This window comes from Vicugna pacos, chromosome 25 (genome assembly GCF_048564905.1).
Source record: "Vicugna pacos chromosome 25, VicPac4, whole genome shotgun sequence".
Taxonomy (NCBI): Eukaryota; Metazoa; Chordata; class Mammalia; order Artiodactyla; family Camelidae; genus Vicugna; species Vicugna pacos.
The window spans coordinates 23,990,730-24,017,946 of NC_133011.1; the positions used below are offsets into that span (position 1 = coordinate 23,990,730).

At 40.0% G+C, this 27,217-nt stretch overlaps 1 protein-coding gene across 11 annotated transcripts in view; it reads right to left on the reverse strand.

Annotated features, from left to right (window-relative positions):
- Nucleotides 1-27,217, reverse strand: part of ENPP2 (ectonucleotide pyrophosphatase/phosphodiesterase 2) — a 101,120-nt gene that overhangs the window by 66,755 nt on the left and 7,148 nt on the right. For 7 of the 11 annotated variants that reach the window (XM_031691280.2, XM_072949641.1, XM_072949640.1 and 4 more), the window contains one exon: nt 5,311-5,413. In XM_031691280.2, the coding sequence (XP_031547140.1) occupies nt 5,311-5,413 (103 nt within the window). Of the gene's footprint in view, nt 1-5,310; nt 5,414-5,634; nt 5,762-27,217 lie in introns of those variants that run through there. The other 4 variants (XM_006211430.3, XM_006211429.3, XM_006211428.4 and 1 more) reach the window with 1 other exon arrangement.

Below are 27,217 nucleotides of genomic sequence, written 5' to 3' on the forward strand. Positions count from 1 at the left end.
ATTTATTTCATTCAAATTCATAATTCTGATAGAACCAATCAGAAGTTATGAATTTGAGATTATTGTTACTTAGTTAATTAAAACATTGTTTCTAAAATATTCCATCTTACCATATGTACACAGAGGGAGTACAGTGGAATTCTAGTGCCATTTATATGTGGGGAAAAAACGATTGATAATTTAATTCGACTATTGGAAAAAACCTAACTCATGACAAGAGCTGTGACCTAAACACTACTTCATTGTGGACCCCAATCATATTTCCCTCTAAATCTCTCTGCAAAATGGAAAATTTCAGATTTGGATGATGGCCAGTGAGGGAGGCTGTATTTAAATTTGAAAACATTTAGCTCAGCCCAAAGCTGGACAGTTCTTCTAAGTCTTGTCTGGTCCCGCATTCAGAGTTTGCGATAGGACACCCTCTCTGTTCCTCCCATTCTCCATGGTTCTCAGCTCCAGTATTTCCTGAAAGCGATAGTAAAGTCTGGAAATGAAACAGATTGTGGTTATGCCACCACCTTTTTCAAGAGCATTGAAACAGATCTCGTTCTCCTGTGTCTGCCTGCCCTGTCTGAAGTATAAAATGCAAGGAGGCAGACAATGTGGAAGACATTCAAAATGCTGTCCAACTCTCTAGAATTTAATACTGTCTGATGTCCCTTCTGGAGTACATGATTCATTCTTTCTGGTCATACTTTCTTCTACTGAAGTTGCCATTTTTTCTCAATACCGTTGCCTTCAGCCCTTAATAAAAAGCACTTACGTACAGGACTGCATGTCAGTTATCACTGCATCCTAAATACATCACTTTTTGTAAATACTCATGACTTTGGCATCACTGTCCTTTCCTCCTCTTCACAGCTTCTGAACCAGATTTCACAGACAATTTTTTTAATAAATAGGTCCACCTGGGAAGTTTTCAAACACCTGCACTTTCAATGTATTTATAAATACAATGTCTTTTGAGGAATCTCCATACTATTTTCCATAATGGCTGCACCAAACTACATTCCCACCAGCAGTGTAGGAGGGTTTCGTACACCAGAGATTGACACATTGTAATTCACTCTACTTCAATAAAAAAAAAAGAAAGAAGGAAAGAAAGAAAGAAAGAAAGAAAGAAAGAAAGAAAGAAAGAAAGAAAGAAAGAAAGAAAGATAAATACAATGTCTTCATGTAGAAAGACCTCATAAACTGCAGGAAACAGATTTCTAGATGACTTGAATACAATTTAAAGCTTTAATTCCACCTATAAACCAATCAATTAGCATTTATGATAGTAGTCAGTAGTGAAAGTCTGAATGATTTACCAATCTGCTATTAAACAATGAAACATCATTTTATATAGCAGCGAAGGTCAACTTGATAAGATAAAAATTTAGACACTGGTCTTCAAACAAAAAGCTAAATCGAATGTATTATCATATATTTAACACCTTATATTCTCATCAGCCTTAATATGGCATTTTGTTTTCAAATACCTTTTCAGATAAAGAGGCAACATTATCCCCATTTTCCTGGTTGGAAGATCAGAACTCTAGGCCTGATTTAAGCTAGCAAAGGTTTAGCTAAAATTTTAGATCATCTGAATGTAACTACAGGACCATTTTCATGAACCAAGGATTTTTCAAATTATGTGCATAAGCTCTGAATTTTAGATGTGCTTTTTAAGACATGATTTTGAAAGATACCTATATTGAACTCTATTGAAGACTGAGATGTCTGGTGAATGAAACAAGGTAGAAGACACTGTATAGCTTTAAGATAAATGAGAAATAACTGCACCAAAGTGCCATTTAACAAAGACCTGAAAAATCCATGCCCTCTTTAAATTCTATTTAAGATGATTTCATTTCATTGACTTAAACTCCCCAATTTTTACCTTAGAGTTAACATAAAGTCCCATGACACGATAGTCCTCTCAGTTTTCCTCGCAGAGTATGGCTGACATATCTTTCAGCTTTGCAGTTTCCTACATACCACCACCCGATCATTCAAGTGGCTTTTCATTATAAAATAAAATCCCCAAAATTATCAAAGGAACATGAACCTTGCCACTCCTGTCACCATTGTCTGTCTTCTCTATGATTCACAACGAAAAGCTTTACTCACAAAGTTGTTAGAGACACTCTTCACTTCACATTTCCTCATCAGTTACGTTCATATTCACATACTTTAAAACTTTAAAGCCACTAAAAATGGTAATGAATCGGACTGAGCTTTCAAGTCTCTTCTAGCCAGTTATTCACAAAAGCTTTCAAATTCCCCCTTGTCTTTCAAGTATTAAGTTGCTTATCTCCAGAGGATATCCCATTTCCATCTGGAGAGGGGAAGAGTGTCTATCCCAAACTACAGTGAAATAGACTCCACCATCACATCACAAACACACACACACACGTTACATGAGTGCACACACACTAGCACACACATAAATTCTCTCACAACCTTAAAAGTAAATCCAGCTGGCTACATCAGATGTATGGAACAAGATTATCAAACTGAATTGCACATATTATTTATATTTTCTTTGAAAATTTATTCCAGCCATCTCATATTCCTGATTGCCCATTATATTTACCCAAGAGTTATAATTAGATCTGCTCATCTCATATCTTCTAATAGCTTGATAGATCCTTTGTGATTTAGGAGAAGTCCTATTCCACCATGACTGCCAATAGATCACTAGATCCCAACAATAAATCCAGCTAACAAGGGTGCTAGTTAATTATAACAGTCTCTTTGCATTGCCACAGCCTTGAAATTAACACCTCAGACCACAGTACAGCTGTGAGGGTCTATGTGTGTGCAGAATGTTCTTTGCTACTGCTGAGAACTCGGAGGCACTACTTTTACTAAACAAGAAACTGAATGCTTTTGAATAAGAGGTCTTGCTCTGGGTCAGTCTGAAGCTGGCCATAGATCAATATCCTTTGTGTTCCTTCTATTTGGTGGAATAATCTTGAAGCACTGAGCTTCCCAGGATTCCTTTGGCACATGAAAGCATTGCTGAAAATAGGCATAGAAGCCTTTCCTCCTGGTAAATTGTCCGCCCAGTGTTTTCGGATCCATAGGCTTTGCTGACAGGATAGCCAACCATATGTGTTATTTCAGCCACATATAACATTTAAAAAGATGAAAATGCTTAAACTCTCTGCACTGCGCTCTCACCCAGTTTCCAAAGTACGTCTTGGTCTTTATTCAGGAGAAATCAACCACAATGCCTAAAATAGCTAAGCTACATCAACAGAAAATTAAAAATAAAAAGTGCTCAGGCATACCAAAATTCTAAACTCAGACTTCAATGGCATTGCATCCTAAGACCAGCCTTCCTAGTGGTAGAATTTTCACTAATAAAATTTTTTTTAGAAGATGCCATAAAGGCTGAAAGTAATCAATGATTTAAACAAATCAAGAAGCAAATATTTTGTGGTATATATAAGATCGCTTTGATTTATAGATTATCATTCAGCTTATATTATTTTTCCAGAAGTAGCATTGATTCGTTAGCTCTCACAGTTGTTTTTAATAATGTATGGAAGCAACTTATTACATACAAAATATATTCAAGGATTAGTAAATCTGGTCTACATTCTTCAGGCTCTCCTGCAGAGAACACACACTTCAAAAGGCAATGAGACAAAATGGACAGAATCATGGGCTCTTTTTTTTTTTTTAATACAGAAGGAAAATGAGAAGTCATCTAGGCCTGTTGCTCACTGTACAACCAAGGAAACAGACCGCTCCAGTGACGTCCCCAAGGCCACAGGCAAATTAAGTGGATCGAAGGTGCCAGGCTGGGACTTTCATGACTATTTTCCAAAAAAGTCAACTTTGAAAATAACGGGTGACTTGATTTTACACATTCATCAGGGCAATAGCGTTTAATATCAGCTTTAGCCAAAGTAATAGATTAACAAGAAACAGGAAAAAAGTTCCTTCTAGGGTCCACTGGGAAGAGCCAGCAGCGGGCTCTCAAACTGCTAGCTTGCCCACCTGACCCAACTAGGGGTCCAATCCCCCTGCCAGTCCATGCAGTTACAGTCAGTGTGAATGGGAGTTACACTTGTCTGGAACAAGAGAATGAAGTCTTTGAAGAGAGCATTTGTTACCAATAAAAACGGGGTTCTCCAGCCCAGTGACCTACTCTCCTCCCCTTCCACAACATAAGACAATTCATTTTGTCCGTTTGGCTCCCCGGAGAGGGTGCAATGTTTATGATCCATTTTCTCATTTTTCACCCCAAGCACCCCCCTACTTGGACACATTAAACTACTTCTAATATAATTCTTTCAACCTGACTCAAAAGTAACCTACTTGACGGAAGGAAGGCTTAGTATACTATCCATGTATGGATCATAACTTGGTTAATAAAAACTCATGCTGGCTAAACAGAGACAGGTGACAGTCTTTTATAAGAGTCAGGTCAAGAAATACAGTGCAGAGAAATACAAAACACACAGGAAGGCAGACAAACATGCTGAAATGTCAGGGAAAGTCAAGAAAATATTGCCCCCTAGAGTACCAGTTACTTAATATGTAATTTTTATTTATAAAACCATCAGCAGCTCCAATTTCCAGGAAATTAACCAACTCATTACTTAAGACCAGGCCAGCTAAGCCCCCTCCATCTGCACAAGGAGCTCCTTTATAAGAATTCCCACACTGCTTATGGTGCCGTGTATTGTAAAAGGGAACTCTTTCATTTCAGTCCTGTTAGTGAGGTCAGGACACACTATTAAAACCCACCTCTCTTCAGGCCCAAAGGAAAATCAGTGAGTGCAAGTCAATTTCGTAAGCCCTTCTAAGCACCTCCTCTCTTTTATATTTTTCCTGATTTAGGTAAATCTTAATCTCATAGTCCTGAAGTTTCATAAAGACAGTTCCCTGCCTTCTTTACTCCCATTCCTCTTTTTCTCCAGGTCAGAACTTTCTGGAGTCAAATACTACATCCCCTGCCACATGACCATAAATCAAATTCATGTATCTTTAATGTGAAGCTAGCACCTGTTCTCACCGCTTCTGTTTCAGCCTTGTCTATTCACAAGAGCTTTAACTTTATTTTAGCACTTATAAATTTCAGAGGACAGAGATTTAAATAGCCAGTTGTCTATCATGAAGTGATCATAAAATATTCTCTCATTAAAATCACATTCTCTCCCCAGAATTATACACAGAGCTGGTTTTATTCCAGAGAAATCTAGGACTAAGTTACACTGCCAGGTTAAAGATGAATTTTTTCATGAGCTGATATTGATCCCCCGATATATAATATTTAAAAGGACTGAACATGGGAATAGTTGCTGCACTTACCTGTGGGAGGGCCTTCATCCCATCCTTCTGCCCTCTTAATTCGATTTGCTGTGAATCCTAAGCAGATATTGACACCAACAGCAAACGTGAACAGGGATATTACCTAAGGGAATCAAGAGACCAGATTGTCAGTGCAGCCAGCCAGCTCTAAATCAAATTCCACGAAGGCAAGGCAAGTGCCTTCACCATCACCACCCAGTCCTACACGCTCCCTAACACACCACACAGCGCTGTCTTCCTTTTAAAAACAAAAAGGAAAATTTCGGAATCAGAAAGCAACTCTGCAGAGCAAGGCTTTCCCCTGTCAGTCTGTCATTCTCCTACCTGAGACAGCCGGAATGAGTTTCTCCTGGCCATGGCAGAGGGTTCTTGGAAAGCCTCTTGCAGTGTGATCTGTTTGCCTACCCTGAATGCACTGCTTTTTTGGGGCTCTGAGTTCAGTCTATTAACTACAAGCAATCCCACCTGGGAGGTTGACAGGCTCCTCTGATTTGTCCGAAGCTTGATTTCATCACGGTTGGTTCACAAATCGCAGCTCTGAGCATAAGAAGCTTGAAACATCCCTCTCCTCTCCTCCACCCACTATCGGTCCCTCCCCTGACACACAGATACTTTCATGTGGTTTCCTCTGGTAACATAAGGGTTTCTTATGTCGCTGTAGCCAATAACAGTGCATGCTCATTTTCCTTCCCTCCCAAAAACACGGTTTTTAAAAAAGAAACCAAATGGATTTTCTCCGATAAAAATGAAACAAGAGTCATAAAAGGTTTTCTACCGGCTCTCAGCTTTTAAGGTTTACAGTGTGGTTATTCAATGTCGTCAACTTCACGACTTCATTAAAAAAAAACAAAAAACAAGGAAAGTTTTATAATTTGTAAAGCTAATAACTTTCTCTGTCTTGCCCATGTATTTATTTTTCTGGCAGTTTAAAGGACCCTGTCCCTATTGCCACATTCTCAGCTGCTCCTGCCTCTTCAGATATTTCTCACAATGAAATCTCCCAAGACTGTAACTAAACACAAGAGATAGCATTATTTTTCCCCCATGTTGTTGTTAGACTTGAGAGAAGTAACTTTTATCAAACTATTGGGAATGCCAGCTAAGCAGCATAGAGTTCTTCTGCCCTATGAGGAGGGACCAAATAAGTTCTCAAGTAAGTTCAGTTCTCTCTGCCTCTTTCTTCCTTGGGGTTTTTTGGGGGGGGGCGGGGGGCAGCAGGGGTGGGATGGAGAGGTTTTACTAGTGATTGAATTGAGGAAGGACATCTCAATGGCAGCAAGCATTTAGCTTTAAAGAATTGTTTCCCGAGGTTTTTCCCAGATAAATTATCATCCAGCCACCAAACACTGCGTCCTTTGATGCTATTGTGAACATGAAATTCTCCTGAACGAAGCTCGTGGGCAATCAGGAGACTTCTAAAAGAAACTGAGGGCTCACAAGCTGAAAAATCTTTAAATCCTGTACACTTTCAGGATTCAGATGAGGGAAGAAAGCTTATCTTGGCTTTTTCTCTGGCCAGGCTGGTGACCCTCGTTCTCGCCCACAGCATATGCCTGCCCGTAAACAACTGCGGTGCTTACCACGCAACAAATTACCGAGGAAGTCGTGGCTCCGCTCAAACAAAACCTGATAGCACAAAAGCAAGAACTTGTTTACAGCGGATTGCACAGTAGGCCTGGGTTTCATTATACATTCTAGAATTTAGCAACAGCTAATCGAGAAAAAGAAAACATAGACTTATAGTTGTCTTTCTAAAATCCTTTTCGTTTTGCACTCCTGCAGAGATGGCAGGCTTATGGACTTCTCTGCAGAGCTGTCTCACTTTCGTCTGTGTGCCATACTGAAATGATTTGGGGTCGGGCATTTGGCAAGGCTTATGAAAGATGTTAACCCCACGTGAGATTTTTCTACTCTTTATGTTCAAGTTCAGAATGCAGGCTGGCTTTTGCAAGGAAAACTGTAAAGTCAAAAGGAACCTATAGAAGCAATCCTGTGATTGCACTGTATACCCCAGAGTTCCAAACGTTCCGGAAAGAAAAACCTGCCTCCCCAGCGCTCCAACCTCCCCAGCACTCCAACCTCCCCAGCCCTCGCCGGAGTCCAACAACTTTAGAATCTGTCTGACATTTGATGGTAGAAACCCAGCCTGAGGACAATGAAGGCTCTCCTTGAAAAAAATTAGACTCAGGAGCTGATCATTATCTATTAATTTTTTTGACATGCATGGTTGCTGTGCAGGGGAGAAAAGTCTTAAGTGTAATAGCTAAGTTTATCCATAATTGGCTTCTGTACAGCACTTGTTACCAATTATCTAAGAGCACTGAGCTCAGCCACTATATCTGTTCACCATTCTGCCAAAGAGCTTTATCTTCTGCTGGCTCATTGTGTATACGGAACAGATTCTCTCTCTCTCTCTCTCTCTCACACACACACACACACACACACACACCATCTAACCATAATTAAACAGAATTTTACCGAAGACATCATTATCAATTAACTGTCGGGAGGATGACCAAAGTCCCTACCTTGGGCATCAAATCAATCGCAAAATAAAATTACCCCTTATTATCTAAAATTGAGAAAACCAAAACACCAGGTAACACATCCCACAGCATCTAGAAACTCAACTAAAAGGACTGAAATATAGTCCAAACCTTTATGACAAAACTAAATCAAGAAAGTTCACCTGCTCTGGTATTTAAGATTTTGGTAAAAGGTCACCTGTGTTTGGGTCAGTCGACGAGAAAGCGAGCGAGAAAGCCTGAAATCAACTTTCAGCTTGGTTTGCTAATCCAGCCGTGTTTCAGAGAACACTGCCCCCTGGCAGAAGAAAAACCAAACAAATCTTAGAACAGTCTCAGGCCCTAAAAGTCTTTCTGTGCTTCTCAAGCTTTACTGGGCATGAGAATAATCCTGAGAGCTTGTTTAAAACGTTAATACTTATACCCACCGCCCACCAAGATTCTGATTCATTAGCTCCAGGAGATGAGGAGAAGGCAGAGGGAGTTTAGGAGCCAGACAAGAACTGACGCAATAGGCTAGTCTGATGCGAGTAATGTGAGGACTACAGAGCATTAGAATCAGTTACTCTCAATCAATTAATTTATGCCCTGAATGTTGACTTGCTTGGCCTAATTCATAAAATAATTTTAATATATCAGTCATAGGCTTCACTACTAATTGGACACAGTTTAGATGTCTTAATGACAAACGGTGGCTGTTTGTTCCTCCGTGGGAATCCTCTCCAAACTGTAGGCAGCAGGACAGTGCTTTATTTACTTTACTGGTGGTACGCAGCAGCGGCGTGTGTATTGCTTAATTGCAATACAGTAGTTGCATTTATACAAATGCACAGTCCATCTTTTCATGAAATGGTTCTGTGAATCCTTGTTCCCAAGCTCTGATTAAGGTAAGAGGGCTTGAGGTTAACAGTGATATTTGAAAGATATGTAATTGAGGGCTGTCATTCTTGCTTCCTGAAATAATTATGAAGTTTGCATGAACAAATTCAAACTTTGTCTATATCCAGCTTCTCATGGTGCAGAATGAGCTGCAGTCATGGCGCCTTGACTCGACTTAACTCCATTCCCAGAATACGTCTACGACTAGGGTGCTAGACTGTCTCTGACCACCTGATTATCAAGGGTATCATGTAGCAGTCACTACAGTACGTACAGCAGGAGAGTAAGAAAACAGCCCCCATGTGTGTTCTTTCTCTCCTGTTTTAAAACTCTTTCATTTAAAAACTCTTGTTTTTCAATTCTGCTGTGGTTGAGGACTATGAGCAAATTCAGAATGAAAGCTGGACAATAGTTTTCACAAAAGGGATTTGTCCAATCTACACGTAGCAAAAAAAATATGACTGCTAATAGAAAAACAAGCAGGCTCAATTGCTCTCACAATCCAGGACTGCATATTTGTATAAAGTAGACACCACTTAAGATTTTAAACCACAGAGGCAACGTTTTACGGGTAATCTGTGGTCCCAGGGGGTTCTCCAGTAGAGAAATAGCATATGCCTATACAAATGCAAACAGGACGTGTGTTATTAGTTATTACACAGCTGAAAGCTGAAATCAACACTGTCACATCTTTCAATGACTTCAATTTCTATCATAAACTTCTATGCATTACTTACTCCCAATGGAATGTAAGCATGAGCCCCTGCACCAGAACACTCTCGAAGAATATGCATTCATTGCACAAATATTCACCAGCTCCCGCTGTGTACTAAGCACTCTTCTGGGCACTAGCACTATACAAGGAGCCAAACCAAACATCATCCCCTGCCCTCTATATCAATCAAATAGACACAGAAATCAGTGTAAAATTGCAGCTGTGGCAAGCATAGTAGAGAGGTAAATGGTGCTGTGAGAACATATAATTCAGGTTTGATGTGGTCATGGAAGACTTTGTGACGTGTCAATTGAACTGTGAGATGAGAATAGTGGGAGCCACCAGATAAGAGAGGAGGAAAGGATTCTAGGCAGTGGGAACGGGATCTGCAAAGTTTCTATGTTGAGTGGAGGCACTGCACATCCACCAGGTGAGAAGACAGCCGGTTTGACTAATGCAGGGAGAGTGACACGGAGCGTGGAGTGAAGTAAGACTGGGAGGTCAGTAGAGGTCAGTTCACGTGGTCAGTTCATCTGTCATATCAGATGATATTGACCTCATCCTAAAAGCTTTGGAAAGCCTTTAAAGGGCTCAAGTTGGTGAAAGTTTAATTAGATATGAAGTGTTAATCTTTGTATGGTGTGGATATGAATTGGAAAGGCATCAAGAATGGATACAGTAGATTCGTTTGGAAACAATGGCAGTAATCCAGATGAAAGATGGTGAGTGACGTTGCGCAGCAAGAGAATTATGTGTTAGTGAAGAGGGAGAGGATGGAGAGCTGGGAAAAGACTTGCTAATGCATTGGGTATGGAGGTCGACGGGCAGCAAGCTGTTAAACGTGACCCCTGAGTTAATGATTACTCCATGATCATCATGACCAATGAAGCCACTTCTTAAGTTTTAGCTGGATTATAAGAAATTCTTGCTCACACTCTAGAATTAAATAGTTAAAATAAAGGATCTCACTAATAGCTTTAAGACATGTTTCAGTTGTTTTAAAAAATCTTCCAAGGCAGTTGATGTAAAGTTAAATTATAGTGGACTTGAAACACTTGAAAATATATTTATTCATAATTGAGGTTTAAAAAGAATTACTTCCAGGAAATAACTCAGCTTTCTTCTGAACTCTAGCTTATATTAAAATATTTTAAAGCTCAAACTCAATTTAAGTCTTTTTTTTTTTTTTTTTTTTGGCCGCTCTGAAACATGCATGTTAAAGTCCGGGAAAATGAAAGAAGTCTGAGTTCCCTTTGTCATGTGGACTTTCTCCTATCTGAGCACAAATGGGTGGGGATGTGACCAGAGAAAATTGTTTGATTCAAAGTATCAACCTGAAAACGCTCATCCTTTTCCCTCCAGCCTCACCACAAGCAGACGGAGAAGCTATTGTCAACTCCGCTTGCAGGTGAAGCAGTGGAGGTTCAAAGAGTGTGTGACAGCTCCAAAATGGTAGAATAAGTGACCGAGCCACGTCTAGAAACTGGGCCCCCTCAGCCAGGCTAGTCCGCTTTCCACCATAGCAGGATTTCTCTCGATGAGGCCACACGAGGGCCCCAACTCGACATGTCCAAGACAGACAATTCCCGCTCCAACTCCTTTCCAGGGAAGCCTTAGAGCCACTTTTTGTTCTACTACGATCCTTTCACCTCTTGTTTCTAATCAGATCCTGTGTCTGTAAATGTTTGTAATTTAACACGGTTATTGCCATCCTGCACCAGAGCTTGCTAAGTGCCACGAGTACCAAAACTATCTTCCCGGGTGATCACTTTTCGGTACATCTCTCCCGCTTCATCCTTCGGGACACACATTAGAAATTCGTCTCATAACTGCTCCTCCCATTTGCGTCCTCTGCCCTCTTCAAATACCATTTCACTGTGGCCTCTCTTATCCAGCCTGTCATTCATTCTCGTCCTTTACCCAGAGAGCTCTGCAGAAAATACAGGAACATCCAATGAGTTTCCCCCTCAAACTTAAAACCTTCCAGTAGCTTCCTTTCACAGCAGCTCTCAACCTGTGATTCCCCAGCAAGGTCAGAAGCACCAGGAGACTTGATCGAAATGCAAATCCTTGGGTCTTACCTCAGAAACTCGGGGGCAAAGCCCAGAATTTATGTTTTAATAAGCCCATCAGGTGATTCTGCTGCACGATTGAGAACCACTGACCTAGAGGATAAAATCCAAACTGCTTAGCAAGGTGCATAGGACTCTAAATCCAAAATTAAGCTCCCTGGATTCAGATCCAAGCTCTACCACTGTTTAACTGTGAGACCTTATGCAACCCTTACGTGAATAACTTCTCCATCCTAAGACTCAGTTTTCTCATCTGTATCCAGCGCATAGGATTTTTAAGGGTATTACATGAAATAATCCATGTAAATTGTGTAGCACAATGCCTGGCATGGAGGAATGCTTAATAAACTGTAAGTTTTCTTCATTAGAAAACTATTTGCTATTCCTTGATTAAGCTGTGCTTTCTCATACCTTTATTCTTTAATATTCAGTGCTGCTTTGGCCTAGAATGCTCTTCTCCCCCTAATCTCCCTGGCAAATACAACACATTCGTGAAGATTCAGGTCAGGTATCACTCCTCTATGAAGCACACCCTGATTTTGCCCCTTCCCATGCAGAGCAATGGGCCTCCCACATTGTCTATAATCTCTTTTTAGGCATCCCTGTCCCTCGTGATCTCTTCAAATGTAGGGACCAGTCATCCTTGCACTCCACAGAGCTTTGCATCTTTCCTGGGATATAACAGATGGACAATAAATGTTTGTCAAATGAAGGAGTTGGTACCAACAAATTTAAATTGGAACGTGACCTTGTATTTTTGCTCTCTTATTAACTAGCTGTGTCACTTTAAGCCCATGTTTATTCATCTGTAGGGCAGGATTATTGGGCTAACTCAGTGGTTTGAAACCCTTTTTAAGCTTTAAAACCTGATTTATTTTCTTTTTTTTTTGGTGGGGGGGGTGCTAATCTCATTTACTAATGTTGATGCGAAATTATATATAAACAGAATCTCGGAGCACATTATAAGCATAATATAGTTTACTCCAGGAATGAAAGGATAGTTCAATACTAATAAATCTCTCAATGCAATTTATCACAGCAATAAATCAAAGGAGAAAATAATGATTATCTCCAATAAATGACTTTTTGGCTAAAACCTGATTTTCCAGTATAATCTCAAAATGAACATCAACAACTAAATTTGGAGCTGCTCTAGTGGGAGTGGGAAGCCAGGATCCCATCTAAGCAGCCACCTCCCCTCTCCCTATGGTACTTTCTCAGAGATGTGGAAATTCAAGGAGTGCAATTTATAAAAACAAACAAACAAAATAATAACTAAGTTGATTCTATTACTTAAATATTTCTCTAAACCCTACCCTTTGTTGTAATATTCATATACCCACACACACACACACACACACACACCAAAATTTGACCCAAATTGCCCCCAGATCAAATCTTCCACTGATGAATGACAGAAAACTCTCCCTCCAGTCGATCTCTTCCCCCAGGAAGTCCAAGCTAATTTCCATACTTCTTATGCTGCTCCTCTTTCCATTGTGCTCATTCCAATCTCAGTCAATCCATGGCCTTCCCCAAGGCTCAAAATCTTCACAAGAACCCACGTCACAACTACAACACCCACTGTTCAAGAACCTCCAGATTCTACTCGAGATGTTTATCAATTGTCTCTTTAGTGTTCCCTGTTTTACTTAAGTGTTTCTTGCCTCAGCAATAAGAATATAAATTCCCAAAGAGCAGGGGAAAGAAACAACATAGTATAGAGAATAAGAATCTGGATTAAGGAGTCCAACCAACTTGGGTCTGCCACTTTCAAGCATGAGATCTTGCTTAACTTCCCGAAAAGTCAGATTTCTTTTAACAATAATAATAGTTCATATCACACAGGGTTGATACGGAGATCAAATGATACAATGCATGTTAAGCAGGTAGCTCAGTATTTGAACATAGAAAACACAAATTTTAGCCATTATTAAATACATGAGGATAAAGACTGTATCATCTGCTGTCATGGTCTTAGTAGGTAGCAAAAGGCTGTGCACATAATAGCTGCTTGGTAGTGACAAAGGTTCTAGGAGAATTCACTTTACTTAAGGAGAGATTATATGTGGATTAAAGTTAGAAATATTCTGAATCACTTTTCTCACATTGTCTCCAACCTCGAGAGAAAATGAGCAGCACTTCCTTGGCAAAGGGCGCAGTGATTCTGGAGAGATCTCTGAAGGCACAGGTTTCAACCACAGTAATAAATTCCCCCCCATTTGGATTGGAAAGCCCCATGAATTTGAGCTTCAACTCAAGAAATGCGTTTGAACGTAAGCCTAAAAGGAAGTTCATGCTTTCTACTGGAATGGCATCGTCACATGCTTAGCAGCACAATGGTCTCATCTTGGGGAGGAAGCAAAACTGCCATTTCTGTGATTCCCCCTGAAATCAAATAACCATGAATGACATTCAGCAAAGTAGGAATAGAAAGAAACTTCCTCTGCCTGATAAAAGACTTGTTCAGAAAACTCATAGCTAACATCATACTTAATAGGGAAAGACTGAATTCGTCCACTCTAAGATCAGGAACAAGGCAAGGATGTCTTCTCTCACCATTTCTATTCAACACTGCACTTCTAGGTAGAGCAATTAGGCAAGAAAAACAAATATAAGGCATTAAAATCAAAAGGGGACAAATAAAACTACCGTTAGTCACAGATGACATGAATTTATGAATCCATTTTTTTAAAGTATTAGAACTAATAAATGAATTCAGAAAGATGGCATGATACAAGTTAATGTTAAAAATGGACAATTTTAAATGAAATTAAGAAAGCAATTGCATTTACAATAGTACCAAAAAATCTAAAATATTTAGTAATCAATTTTGACAAAAGAAGTGTGAGACTTCTACATTGAAAACTAGATGGAATAATTGAACAATATTATAGAAGACCTCAATAAATGGGAAGACAATTATGTTCATGGATTGGAAAGCATTATTTTCAAGATGGGAAGAAAGTGAAAAGATGGTCCACAGAATGGGAAAAAAAATTGCAAATCATATATCTGACAAGGGTCTAGTATCCAGAATATATAAGGAACTCCTACAACTCAGAAATAAAAAGACATATAACCCAACTTTTTAAATGTTCAAATGATTAGAATAGATGTTTCTAAAAAGAAGATATATAAATGGACAATAAGTACATGTAAAGATGCTCAATATCATTAGTCATTTGGGAAATGCAAATCAAAACTACAATGAAATAAGTATGTACCCCTTCACAACCACTAGGATGGCTAGAATTAAAAAGACAGAAAATAATAAGCATTAGGAAGGATGTAGAAAAGTTGGAACCCTCATATATTATTGATAGGATTTAAAAATGGTGCAGCCACTTTGGAAAACAGTTTGGCAGGTTCTCAGAGTGTTAAAGGCAGAGTTACCAAACGACCCAGCAATTTCACTGCTAGGTACATACCCAGGAGAATTGAAAACATATGTCTAGGAGGTGGATATACTGGTAGAGCACATGCTTAGCATGCATGAGCTCCTGAGTTCAATCCCCAGTACCTCCACTGAAACAAAAATAATAAATAGAAAGTAAAATAAATAATTTAATTAATTAAAAAAGAAAAAGAAAACATATGTCTACATATAACCTTGAACACAAATGTTCATAGCAGAATGATCATCTGATGAATGGATAAACAAAGTTTGGTCTATCCATACAATTCAATGTTATTCAGCTATGAAAAGGAGTGATGCCTGCTAAAACATGGATGAACCTTGAAAACATCATGCTAAGTGAAAACAGCCAGACACAAAGGCCACATGTTGTGTGACTCCACTTAGATGAAATATCTCGAATAGGCAAATCTATAGAGAAAGGACGTCCATCAGTGGTTGTCGAGTCATGTGGAAGTGACTGTATTTGGATATGAAGTTTTGTTTGGGAGTGATGGAAATATCCTAAAATTACATTGCGGCGGTATTCACACATCTCTGAGAGTGTATTGAAAACCACTGAAACGTTCAGTTTAAAAGGATGGATTTTATGGTTTATAAATTCTATCTCAAGAAAAAAAAAATGCTGCTTGAAAAAAAAAAAGAGCTAGTGAGATTATTCCTGCAGTGAAGCAAATTCCAACGCATTTGGACCCACAGAAAAGGACCATTAATCCTGATCTGTAGCTCTTAGGTCAGTGCCTTCAGAGCTGTCTCCAGAGTCACCTCAGTTACCCTCCAAACCTGATAATTAAGAGGAAAACTGAAGCATTGGAGTTGTGGTGTGGGCCTATTTCAACCAGCCCCTATGTGTGATGAAACCCTCTACTTTCCTAAAAATAGGAGGATTTCCTGGGACTCTTTCAGAGAACTTCAGGGTCTCTGCCATTTTGCTTTCATCAGTTTCCTGCTTCATTTTACTTTCAAATGAAATAGCCTAAGAAGAGGACCCAGAGCGTAGTAGCCACATCATTCTGTCCACAGATCTCAAGGGGCTTGAATCTTAATGGCAACAAACTGTAATCAGAGTCTGTGGGACAGTTGCAGGAATTTAAGAACAGTGACTTGGAACAACAGAGATGGACCTTGAGGGCATTATGCTAAGTGAAGTAAGTCAGACAGAGAAAGACAAATACTTGTATGATCTCACTTACAGGAGGAATCTTTAAAAAAAGAAAAAAAAAAGAGCTCATAGATACAGAGAACAGATTGGTGGTTTCAGAGGTGGGGGGTGGGAGTGGATAAAATGAATGAAGGGGGATCAAAAGGTACAAGCGTCCAATGATACAATAAATAAGTCATGGGGATATAATGTCCAGGATGGTGACTGTAGTTAATAATACTGTGCTGCATATTTGAAGTTGCTAAGAGAGTAGATCAAAAAAGTTCTCATCATGAGAAAAAAATTTTGTAACTACATGAGGCGATGGATGTTAGCTAGACTTATTGCGGTGATCATTTCTCAATATACACAAATATCAAATAATTATTACACACTTGAAATGACTATAATGCTATATGTTGATTATACCACAAATTTTTTTAAATGCCTTGCATTTGAAGAACATTTCTTTAAAAAAAAAATAAACAGGCCTATGAGTTAGAAGAATCAACTTTTGCTCACTCTTCTCATTTTGCTACCATGAAAGTCTGCTCATAGGCAAGGTCACAGAGCTAAGGGAGCTCTGGCTGGGAGATCAGGACAGCTCAGGACTGGGTGGAGGAAAGGGGAGAGCAAGTGTGCAGGAGAGGTACCATACCTGGCATGGACCACACGCTCCATGAGTGGCAGCTGGTACTTAGTAAGTGCCTGCCCTTTGCCAGGCAACATAACCAGAGACATTTGCATATTACCTTATTTAATCCTCATAAAACTCTTCACAGTATTATCATTGCCAATATAAGAGAAAACAAACTCAAATATAGCAGGCAACTTGCCCAAGTTCAAGTACATATTAAGTGGGGGAGTCCTCTTTTGTCCATGATTTCCCAATGAGGATTACAAAACTGGCAGGATCTAAAAGGAATGTGAATTTCAACTATTTTCTAAAAGAAACATGAGTCTATTAAAAGCATAGAATCTGATGTTTTTGATAAGTCTTGATGCTTCCTACTGTTTCCTATTTCGGCACATATCAGAAGCCACAGATTCACTTCTATTTTGGACTGACCTTGCTCTGACCCCCCCAGAAAAAAGAATTGATTGATAATGAGGAAGTGATCAGAGCTGTGGGCATCACAGCCATGTCATGTCAAAGTCCCCAAGAGATCAGAGAGAATGCGGGTCATTGTTAGAGAATGGCTGTAAATTTTGGAACACGAGAGGTTTACAAATTCATATAGTGTTGATTCAACACAGATTTAGTAAGTACTCGCTACGATATAAGCTAAGTGAAAGCTTACTCTGTGCCAAGTACTTAATATCAGGCATATTGAGATGAAAAGCATGTGTTAGTTGGAAGGAATGGAAGTCAACAGTTGGTTAAAACACTCTGGTGTGTTCTATCCTAGAGGCATGCAATGATCATGAGTGGAAGACACTGAGAACTGGCTCCTTCAATCTCTAGACCACTTCCAGGGCACCCTCCTGTCTTGCAGGGTGTTTTGTAGGATGAGTTATGGATACAGTTTATAGACTCTGCCAGTTATGCTACTGAAACTGTCTTCAGGCACAAGAGATTTGAACAGCAGAATTAAGACAGGATCAGTCTTCCAGCCCCTTCTGGCTGTTTCTCTGTGCAAACAAGATTGTGGAAATGGGAGGTCTTCTGAAACATGATTTCAGTGTCTATTCTCCAGCCTGCTAAGCACTAGGAGACATCTATGGGGATGACAGAGATGGTAGCCTCCGGATTCCTGAATCATGGATATGGGTGTATTCTCAAAGACAATATACCAGCAACAGCTAGCTGCCCTGTGCTATGTACCAGGGACTGAATCAAAATTCAACAATATCTTGACAGGTTGAAGTCAAGAGGTTTAAAAAAAAAAAGAGAGAGAGAGAGAGCCAGATCAATCTGTCTGGGATAGCATTCTTGAAATAGAATACGAAATTCAGTTACATGACTTCACTCTATGAGAGATCTGAATTGAAAACAATGTTTGTCAAAGAAAGCTGGGAATTTTTGTTACCTGCAAGTTCTATAGGAGCTCAGGCTTGACTACAACCCGAAATGACCTCATTCTACCTTAGGCACCTTTGCTGAACAATTACCACCAGATCCAGGAGAGAAAAGTTCAGCTGAGCCTAGCACTGCCTGGACTCCCTCTGGCCCGTTTTCACTTCTGGATGTCTCATTCAAGTAGGTCACGTCGAAACTAGATGGCACTGAGAGAGGCCTGAGCGAGACGATGAGGAGTCCCTCTTATCCACTCCACTCATTAATTCACTCATCCATTTGTTCATTTATTCAACAAGCTTTTAGTGAGCACACAGTATATCTCTGGCACTGGGAATGCAAAGTAAACAAAACAAAGCCTCTGCCCCATGGAGTTCACATCCTAGTGGGAGAAGAAATATAATAATGTAATCGATAATGATAAGGAAAAATCAGTAGCCCTTGGTGCTGCCAGAGTTCTTTTATAAAATATGTACTCATGGTTACCACTCAATAAAACGTTGATCAGGAATTCTTATGAAATCTCTAAATTCAAAAAAAGACTGGCTGTACAACATCTAAGGTTCTTTCCAACTCCAATCATCTATTATTTTCCTCTCTTCTTAAACTCTCTTGAGGACCTGAGTTCCCTTTCTCTGTAATGACCAGCAAAGAGCCACTCAAATTAAATTAAATAACCAGAACTTGGTTTTATTTTTTTTCCTGAGCAAATCAAAGGGAAAGGTAAGGATCCTTACACACACTTTGTTCTTACTATTTCGTCTCCTGAAGGAAAGATACATATAGATACAGATAGGTATAGATAGATAATTGGCATGTGCAATTTAATTTATGCCAATGAAAGGAAACATGGTCAGGGCTGGACTAAGAAAAAGAGAAACACCTTTCACCTCATCATTTGATGGACTTAAGAAATGAAACGATCTACTTCTGGATGGATCAGGAAGACAGGCATGAGACATGCTGACCTTACACAGCCTCTCCCAGCCTTATTAGGTCTGTTACAATCCTTTGCAGACAGACAGCCACTGCAAAGTTGAAATCCAATAACCTCAACTTGCAGTGAGTATTATGCAAGAGAATGCAGAAGCTCTGGACCTTCCGTTGTCCCACTGAGCTTCTGTTGCTCTTACGAGAGATGTTATACAACTTGTTAATTAAGAAAATCCTGGGCTGTCGGGCTTAGTCGCTAGCTAGCCCGCGTTAGGAAACCTCTCTAGACCTCCATTCCTCATATGTACAATGAATGATACCTTCCTCACAGGACGGTAGTGGGCATTAAGCAAATTAATCCAGGTAGTGTTCATTGTTAATAGCAACAGCTACCATCCCTGGAGCACCTAGACTGTGCCAGGCATTGTACAGAAATAATCTCACTGAATCCTCTCAGTCTTGCAAAGAACATATTGGTTTCTCTTTTTGACAGAGGTTCACACAAGTTTTAAGTAATTTGCCCAAATACACACATGTTTGTTCAAACTCAGATCTGCCTAACCAGAGTCCAGCTCCCAGGTATTTCTTGCTGTAGTCCACTCTGCTATGATGTATTTTGTCCTATTATTTTTAAAAGAAATTCTTCCAGTCTCAAAACTGAAAGGTACTTGAGGTTTTTGGGTTTTTGGGGGTTTTGGTTTTTCCCAACGCACTCCTTCTGTGTCATCTGACCCAAGCAGCTGCTTCTGCGTGCCTTCTAGGTTTGGAGCTGGGTAAATCTCGGTCAGAGACTTGTAGCCCATGGCTTCATGTGACAAAATATTTTGCGAAAGATGCTATTTTGTCGTTTTCCCAGCCTTCCCTCTCTTTCTGTAGCTGTTTCACCTTCTTTCTGAGAATTGATTAAAAATTCTGAAGCTCTTATTTTTGCAATTAATCTCATGTGACCTTACTATTGACAATGACCCAGTTGTTTCAACTACAACACAGTGGATGAGAGGCCAGTGCTAAGAACACAGATCACCGCCTGCCGGAGCCAGGAGCAATCTTTCTGTATTGGTTCCTGGCCTGGCATGTACCATATTCTAACCCTGATAATGACCTTAAGCATAATAACAGCTACTGTGTGCCAGGAGCGTACCACTTGCTAAATAATTAACCAGGGTTTAGCATTCATTCACTCAGTTGTTCATCCACTTACATAGCAAATATTTTCTTGAGAATATATCATGGTCCAGGCATTGTGTTTAGGCACAAAAAACCCGAGCAATTAGCAAAAGAACCCAAATACTTGCTCCTGGAGTTTACTTTTTTGGGGGATAGGAAAAGACATAAAATACATAAGCATATCAATGAGTAATAAGAGCTATGAATAAAGACTAAAAAACAGTAGTAAGAATGATGAGAGAAAGCAGTTAGCCCTTGACCCACACACATAAGGCCGTTTGAATTATCCTATTTTACAGTTTGAATAATTTGCCCAAAGTCACCCACTGTTAGAACAGAATTTGCCCTATTCTGATGACAACAGTAATAAATATAGCAATAGTGATGAAAAGTTACCATCTCTTAAGCTAGTTACTTAATGGCATGAAGTAGCTATAGAATCCCATTTTATGAGGAAGAAACCAAGACTCAGAAAGATGAAATAATTTGGGCGAGAGCATAGGTCAGCGGTAGAACGCATGCTTAGCCTGCCCGAGGTCCTGGGTTCAATCCAGTACCTCCATTAAAATAAATAAATAAACCTAATTACACCCCTCCCCCCCCAAAAAAGAAAAAGATATAATTTGCTCAAGGCTACACAGTAAATGGTGGAGAAAGGATTTAAACCCAGTGTGAATGGTTCGAAGTCCCTAATTGTTTCACCACAACTTGCCTCCTGGATTGAGTTTGTTACAGTAAAAATTTTTCCTACTAAACTAAGAGTTCCTTGAAGACAGGAATTACATCTCCATCATCTCCTGAAAGTTCCACATCTGGTATGGAAAGTGTGGAACTTTCTACATCTGGACCAGCTGCATTCCCCAGACAGCTAGAAATCCAAACACCCAAGAAAGATGGCTGCCAACTCTGTCATTCAGACCTGCTTAACCTCCCTTGGCAGTGGGTTGCAGTGTGTAATTAGCACTGCGGGAACTATTACCCTTGAACCCCAGAGTGCCGAATGACATTCAGAGTTCACAGTGCAATGGTAACCTGCTAGCATCAGCCTAACCTCCCCAAAACATCCACATTTCCAAGCAGACTTATGACCTGGACAGACTTGTTTGCCTCTTTCTCAGACTTGTGTTTGTCTGGGAATGAAAGGAATAAAGTGGGATGCACATGCCTTGCATTTTAATGAGGGCCAGGATCCTATGGAGCAAAGAGGGCATTGTGATGCATTTGAAGAGCTTGCAGACTCCGGCTGCATCACCCAGCTCCGGGCTAACAATGCTTTCCTCAGCACCCCTCAGCGCTGGTGCTCACAGCTGCGCTTGGCACTTACATCCACATCGCGGCTAACCCATCGCAAACGACAAGAATGGGCAAATGAACGAACGATCTCTCTCCCTACTGTTGTTCAGATTGCTTCATGAGAGGACGGCAGATCTGAATGTAAACATTTTGAAACCGAGTATCATTCTTTTTTGGTTAGGATTTGGTGAAGAGTGGATAGTTCTCAAAGTCAGGCAAACCTGGGTTCAAACTTCAAGGCTGCTTCTTACTGACTAGCTGGTTGAGTTTGGAAGCTGTAACTCAGACTTCTCCGCCCTCACCGAGTCTTTAGTTCTCAGCTCAAGACAGAGGCCTTCCTGATCCCAACCAGACGACCCCCTGCTTCCCCCACCTCATTGTTCTCTTTCTGTCCCAACCTTTATGCCTTCCAGTACTTACTTTAACTCTTAGCATGTGTGCCTCTCACACTAGACTGTAAGCTCCACAAGGTTAGGAACTAAGTGCGTGCCTCTTCCCTTTAATCCCCAGAGCCTAGCACAGTGCCTGGCACACAGAGACATTCCTTAGTGTTGGATAAATACACTAAAGAAGGAAGTGGATGGCGGAGAGAGAGGAAGGGAGATGCAATCAGTGTGGAGAGTTGAGACAGAGGAGAAAAGGGATCAGGCAACCATCCTGTAGCCTTATGCTGTGTCAAATGGCAGCAAGGGTGCTGGGACCACTTCCTTCCATCCCCAAGGCTAGAGTTCTCAAGAATTCCCTAGATCCTAGAGGAGGGCTAAGCCCCACCCCTAGAAAAATAATGTCACTTTCTTTCTCCTGTTTCCATGCACCCAAGACATGCGAGGAAATTGCAAAACCCTGCTGACAATGGCCACGCACACTCATGCCACTCCATTTTTGCAAAGCCAAGTCTCCAGGAGTCTCGCCATGTCTTTAATTACTTCATATTGACTAGCCCTTGAACAGTTTGTACACAATGTCGCAAATTTTTCCAGTCTTTTCAAGCCTTCCACTTCCCTCACTCTCAGGAAACAACTTTATTGCTTAATCTCTTCAAAAGATCGAGGCTTTTCTAATATATTTAACACGCTCTACATACAGACTTTATTCATAGTGACTCCAGACACAAAATACGCTTTAGAGGTTGAGGAATACTGGTAAAAACTGATTTTTTTTTCTAGTTTTTGCCTAAGGTTTAAATTATAGATTGAGGTGTTTCTGAGGACAATTGCCTGTCTTGTGTTATTTAAGAAGGTTATTCTCTGGCATCCTGGCTATATTTTTAGTCAATTTGGAGCCACTGGGAGTGGATATTAGGGCTATAAATATCAGGGGTAATAGTAATAAGGGGTTTAAGGTCCAGCAAGCACTGGATGAACATCCTGTAACATCTCATAACACGCCTTCCCAAGGTAAACATGGCCAACCGAGGACTACAAGACGTGCTCAGACCAAAGACATCTCTCACAGCACATAGTATCGGAGATACTGTGGGTTTGGTTCCAGACCACTGCAATAAGGCAAATGCCACCATAAAGCGAGTCACACAAACTTGTTAGTTTCCCAGTGCATATAAAAATTACATTTACACTATACTGTAGTCTATAAAGTGTGCAATAGCATTACATCTAAAAATCAATGCATATACCTTAATTAAGAAATTCATTATTGCTAAAAAATGCTATCATTTGAGCCATCAGCTAGTCATAACCTTTTTGCAACAGCAACATTCAAGATCAATGATGACAGATCATATAGTAACAATGAAAAAGTTTGAAATATTGCAAGAATTGCCAAAATGTGACACAGAGACACAAAGTGAGCAAATGCTGTTGGAAAAATGGTGCCAATTGACTTGTTCCACCCAGGGTTACAACAAACCTTCAGTTTGTTTTAAAAAAAATGCAATATCTGCAAAGCACAGTAAAGCAAATAAAATGAGGTATACCTGTATAAAGGAGCTGGCCAGACATCTTTCCTAGCTGTTATCTGACAAGCAGGGGCCACTGTGCTCTGTTCTGTTAGCCAACCCAGGTGATCCCAACTTTTCCAAACTCTTTATTTCACTCTGACTTTGAAATGATAGTTGTTTGAAATAAAAATAGTAAGTGACTGGTGGACCACATGTCAAATGCCCTTTCAGCATTTTAGACATCGTCTCACTTGACCCCAGCATCAATCACGCATCTAGCTACAGCCATCATCGGTAATTCATAGGGGAAGAAACTGAGATACAGAGAAATTAAGTAGTAGAGCTGCAGTTAGGCAGTGTGGCTTCAGAACCTGAGTGCTTAACCGCTACCCCACTCCTTCTGCCTTATCTTTGAGATGGATAGCATTCCATTAGAAATCACAGATCAGTTTCCCCATTGTTAAACCCAGTTAGGATAAAAGGAATTGACCATCAGCCTTAGGGTCAGCTGTAGTTAAGAGCAGAAGTTTTGGAACTCAGCTGACCTGGGTTTGAATTCTAAGAGCTGAGAGACCTTGCCCAGTTATTTAAACTTCTGCAGGCTTTTATGTTTTTCATTCTAAAAATGGGAAGAATGGCAACTCCTTCAAAGGGTGGTTTTAAGCAAGTGTAGGCAAACCTCTCCTGTAACGGGCCAAACAGTAAATATTTTAGGTCTTGCGGGTCATATAACAATCTCCTGTCACAACCACTCAATTTACTGTCGTAGCATGAAAGCAGCCACAGACTAAGCAGAAACAAACAGAGGTGGCTGGGGTCTCGTGAAATTTTATTTACAAAATAGCCAGTGCAAGCTGTAGCTCTCCAACCCCCGGTTTTGAGGATTACGTGAGACAATTACGTGAGACAATGCACGTGCTTTGCGTGTTCCGCAGAATACAAGTCGTCAAACACGGAAATATCATCACGGTTTCAGCTTGAGATGACTCGGGCTTTCAAGTTGGGTCCAAAAAATGCCAATCAAAATCAAGGCAATTTAACATTTTCAGGAACCTCTGAAGTCTCCCTTGAGTAAATGTATTATTTTCGTAGACTTTTGAAATATTAACAAATTATCAACATTCTAACCCCTGATACAACCGTACAGGTAGGTTTGCCAGAGATAATATTATTTTTAGTATTTTCAGTATTTGGGACGTATTTATACTAAAAAAAAAAGTATTTCTTGTTTATTTGAAATTGAAATTCAACTGGGGCATCCTGGGGTTTTCTTTGTTGTTGTCAATTTTTTTTTTTCCTTAATCTGACAACCCTACCTACAGACGGCTACAATTCCACAATTTGGGAACCACTGGTTTTATCGCATAACAAGAACAGCCCTACACAAGCGACATTCTGTTCTTTCAAGGAGGACAAGAATTACATTCTTATGGAATTATCCCCAAGGTTCAAAACTAATAAATCTCCTGGGTAGAAGCCACTGAAACTCTATGAGACAACCAGTGCTCTGCGCTCACGGGTGCCAAGAACAAGCTTAGGTCACCCAAGGAAAAAGTGCAATAATCTTGATTAAAGTCAAGCAGCTTCCTGGAAATTGTTTGGCGTCCCTCAGGTCCCTATGTTGAATTAATATCTGAGCAGTATTAATGATGGAAAAACTCAATTATATCCAACATGTCCAAAGCTTTGCAGTTGGATTTGTCAGTAATCAAACTGTGTATTGAGAAAGCTCATTTTGTCCGTAAACAAAGCTTCTGAGTGGAGAAGAAATATTCCGTGCACATAAACACGGGCGCCTAAGTTCCTGATAAATATTTGATAATGAAGACATGGGTGGAGTAGGTGCCTTCAGCCCTCAGAGATCTTCCAACAAGTGGGATTATAAAATCATTCTCAGGGGATTTAGGGGAGAAAAAAATGAGAAAGCTGGCTTAGCATGCCACAACTCACGTCTTTTCAAATTTTAAAGAAAGAAGATGGTATTTGACACGTCCATGAAGGTGAAAAGCATCGTGTTTTAATTAAAAGAGTATGGTATTTAGCACCAGAAGGCCCACGTTTTGAGTTCCAGCTCGACCACTTCCAATCTGTGCAATTTTGAATAATTCACTTAGTCTCTCTGAACCTCTGTGTCCTATCCCTAAAGCTGAGATGTAAGAATGCTCATCTTTTATGCTATGGTCAGGGTCAAGGGAGATAATGGTTATGAAAATTCGTTGTTCACTGAAATAGCAGGACACTATCACCTGTCACTCCTATGAACTCTTAGAAGTCCAAAATCAAGGTGTCAGAAGGGTTGGTTCCTTCTGAGGGCCGTGAGAGAAGGCTCTCTCTTCTTGGCTTTGAGGATGGCCATCTGCCTCTGTTTCTCTTCCCATCATCTTCCTCCATGTCTCTGGGTCAAATTTTCCCTTCTTATAAGGACATCAACCACTGGATGAGAGCCCACCCTGATGATGACCTCACTTAACTTTGATGACCTCTGTGAAGACCCGTATGACGGTTGACTTTATGTGTCAACATGATTGGGCTAAGGGATGTGCCTATAGCTTGCAAAACATTTCTGGGGGTGTGGGCGAGCATCGGGCAGGGTCTCTCCTTTCAGAGAATTCTCTTTATTCTGTAACATACACGTCATCACTTTTCCTTATATTTAGCTTAGGAGTTAAAATTTGTCACATTGATATTCACAGAGATGCTGAAGCTTTTAGATTTCATATTCAATTCTTCATTCCAGAAATGTAGCTATTGGTTATCTCTCACTTCTGCATCAAGCCCACCGACTGTTGACACATTTTCAAATCACATATCTTCATTAGAGGGTTAATAAGTGGACATAGACATATGTGTATATATAAGACCTCATACATAATAGGGTTATATAACGAAGAATCGGAATAAAACTTTTTAAAGTAAAATCAGATCTTTTTTAACTCATGTGTTCTTAGCAACTCCATATCATTTTTTTTTATCAACTGTCTTGCCATTTTAGAAAATAGAAATGTCCCATACAGGATGGATATATGGGTACATGGATGTATGTCTCAGAGAGTCATCATAGCACCATTCATAACATCAAAAGACAGAAACAGCCAGATGTGCACCAAGAGAACTTGAAGCACGAGACAGCTACAGAATGGAACCCAATTCACCACCCATTGAAGACCATGTTTTTGAAAAGTATATAATGAGATGGGATAAAACATTTGCTATGTTTTAGTGAAAAGCAGGTTACAGTAGGCTATGTGTGATTCCAATTTTGAGACTTCATGTGCGTAAAAGAATATAGAAGGGATATTCGCCAACGTGTTTATATGCTTATCCGTAGGTACAGAGATTGTAGACGATTTTTTGTTTCTTCCGGGTACTTTCCTTATTTAAAGTTTTTTCTACATGATGCACGCATCATTTGTAAGATGGAAATATGACTTTTTAAATAAATAGAAATTTCTTTCTGAAAGGTTATTGCCTTAGACACAGCACCATTCATACCATTGGATGACTATTTTTCACAGATCTTAGTACTGGTCTTCTAGGGGGAAATAGAAGGAAATCAAATATGTATAAAAATCACTGTGTACTTAGCACTACAGTGTTACAGGAAGGCTTGATGAAGGGCTCAGCGTGTGATTTAGGTTAGGCCTTGGTGGGAAAGGAGATTGTCAGTAAGGTAGACAGAATGTGCAGGGGAGGGGTATTCCTGACACGGGAAACAGCATAAGTAAACTAACATGCAGCGGAATGCTGGGTCTCTTCTGAGAGTAACAAAAAGTTCAGTGTGAATATTCATAGGGTTCCTAACAGGATGCCAGGGGACGATGAGATGGGGATATCAAGTCAAGGCACGGTG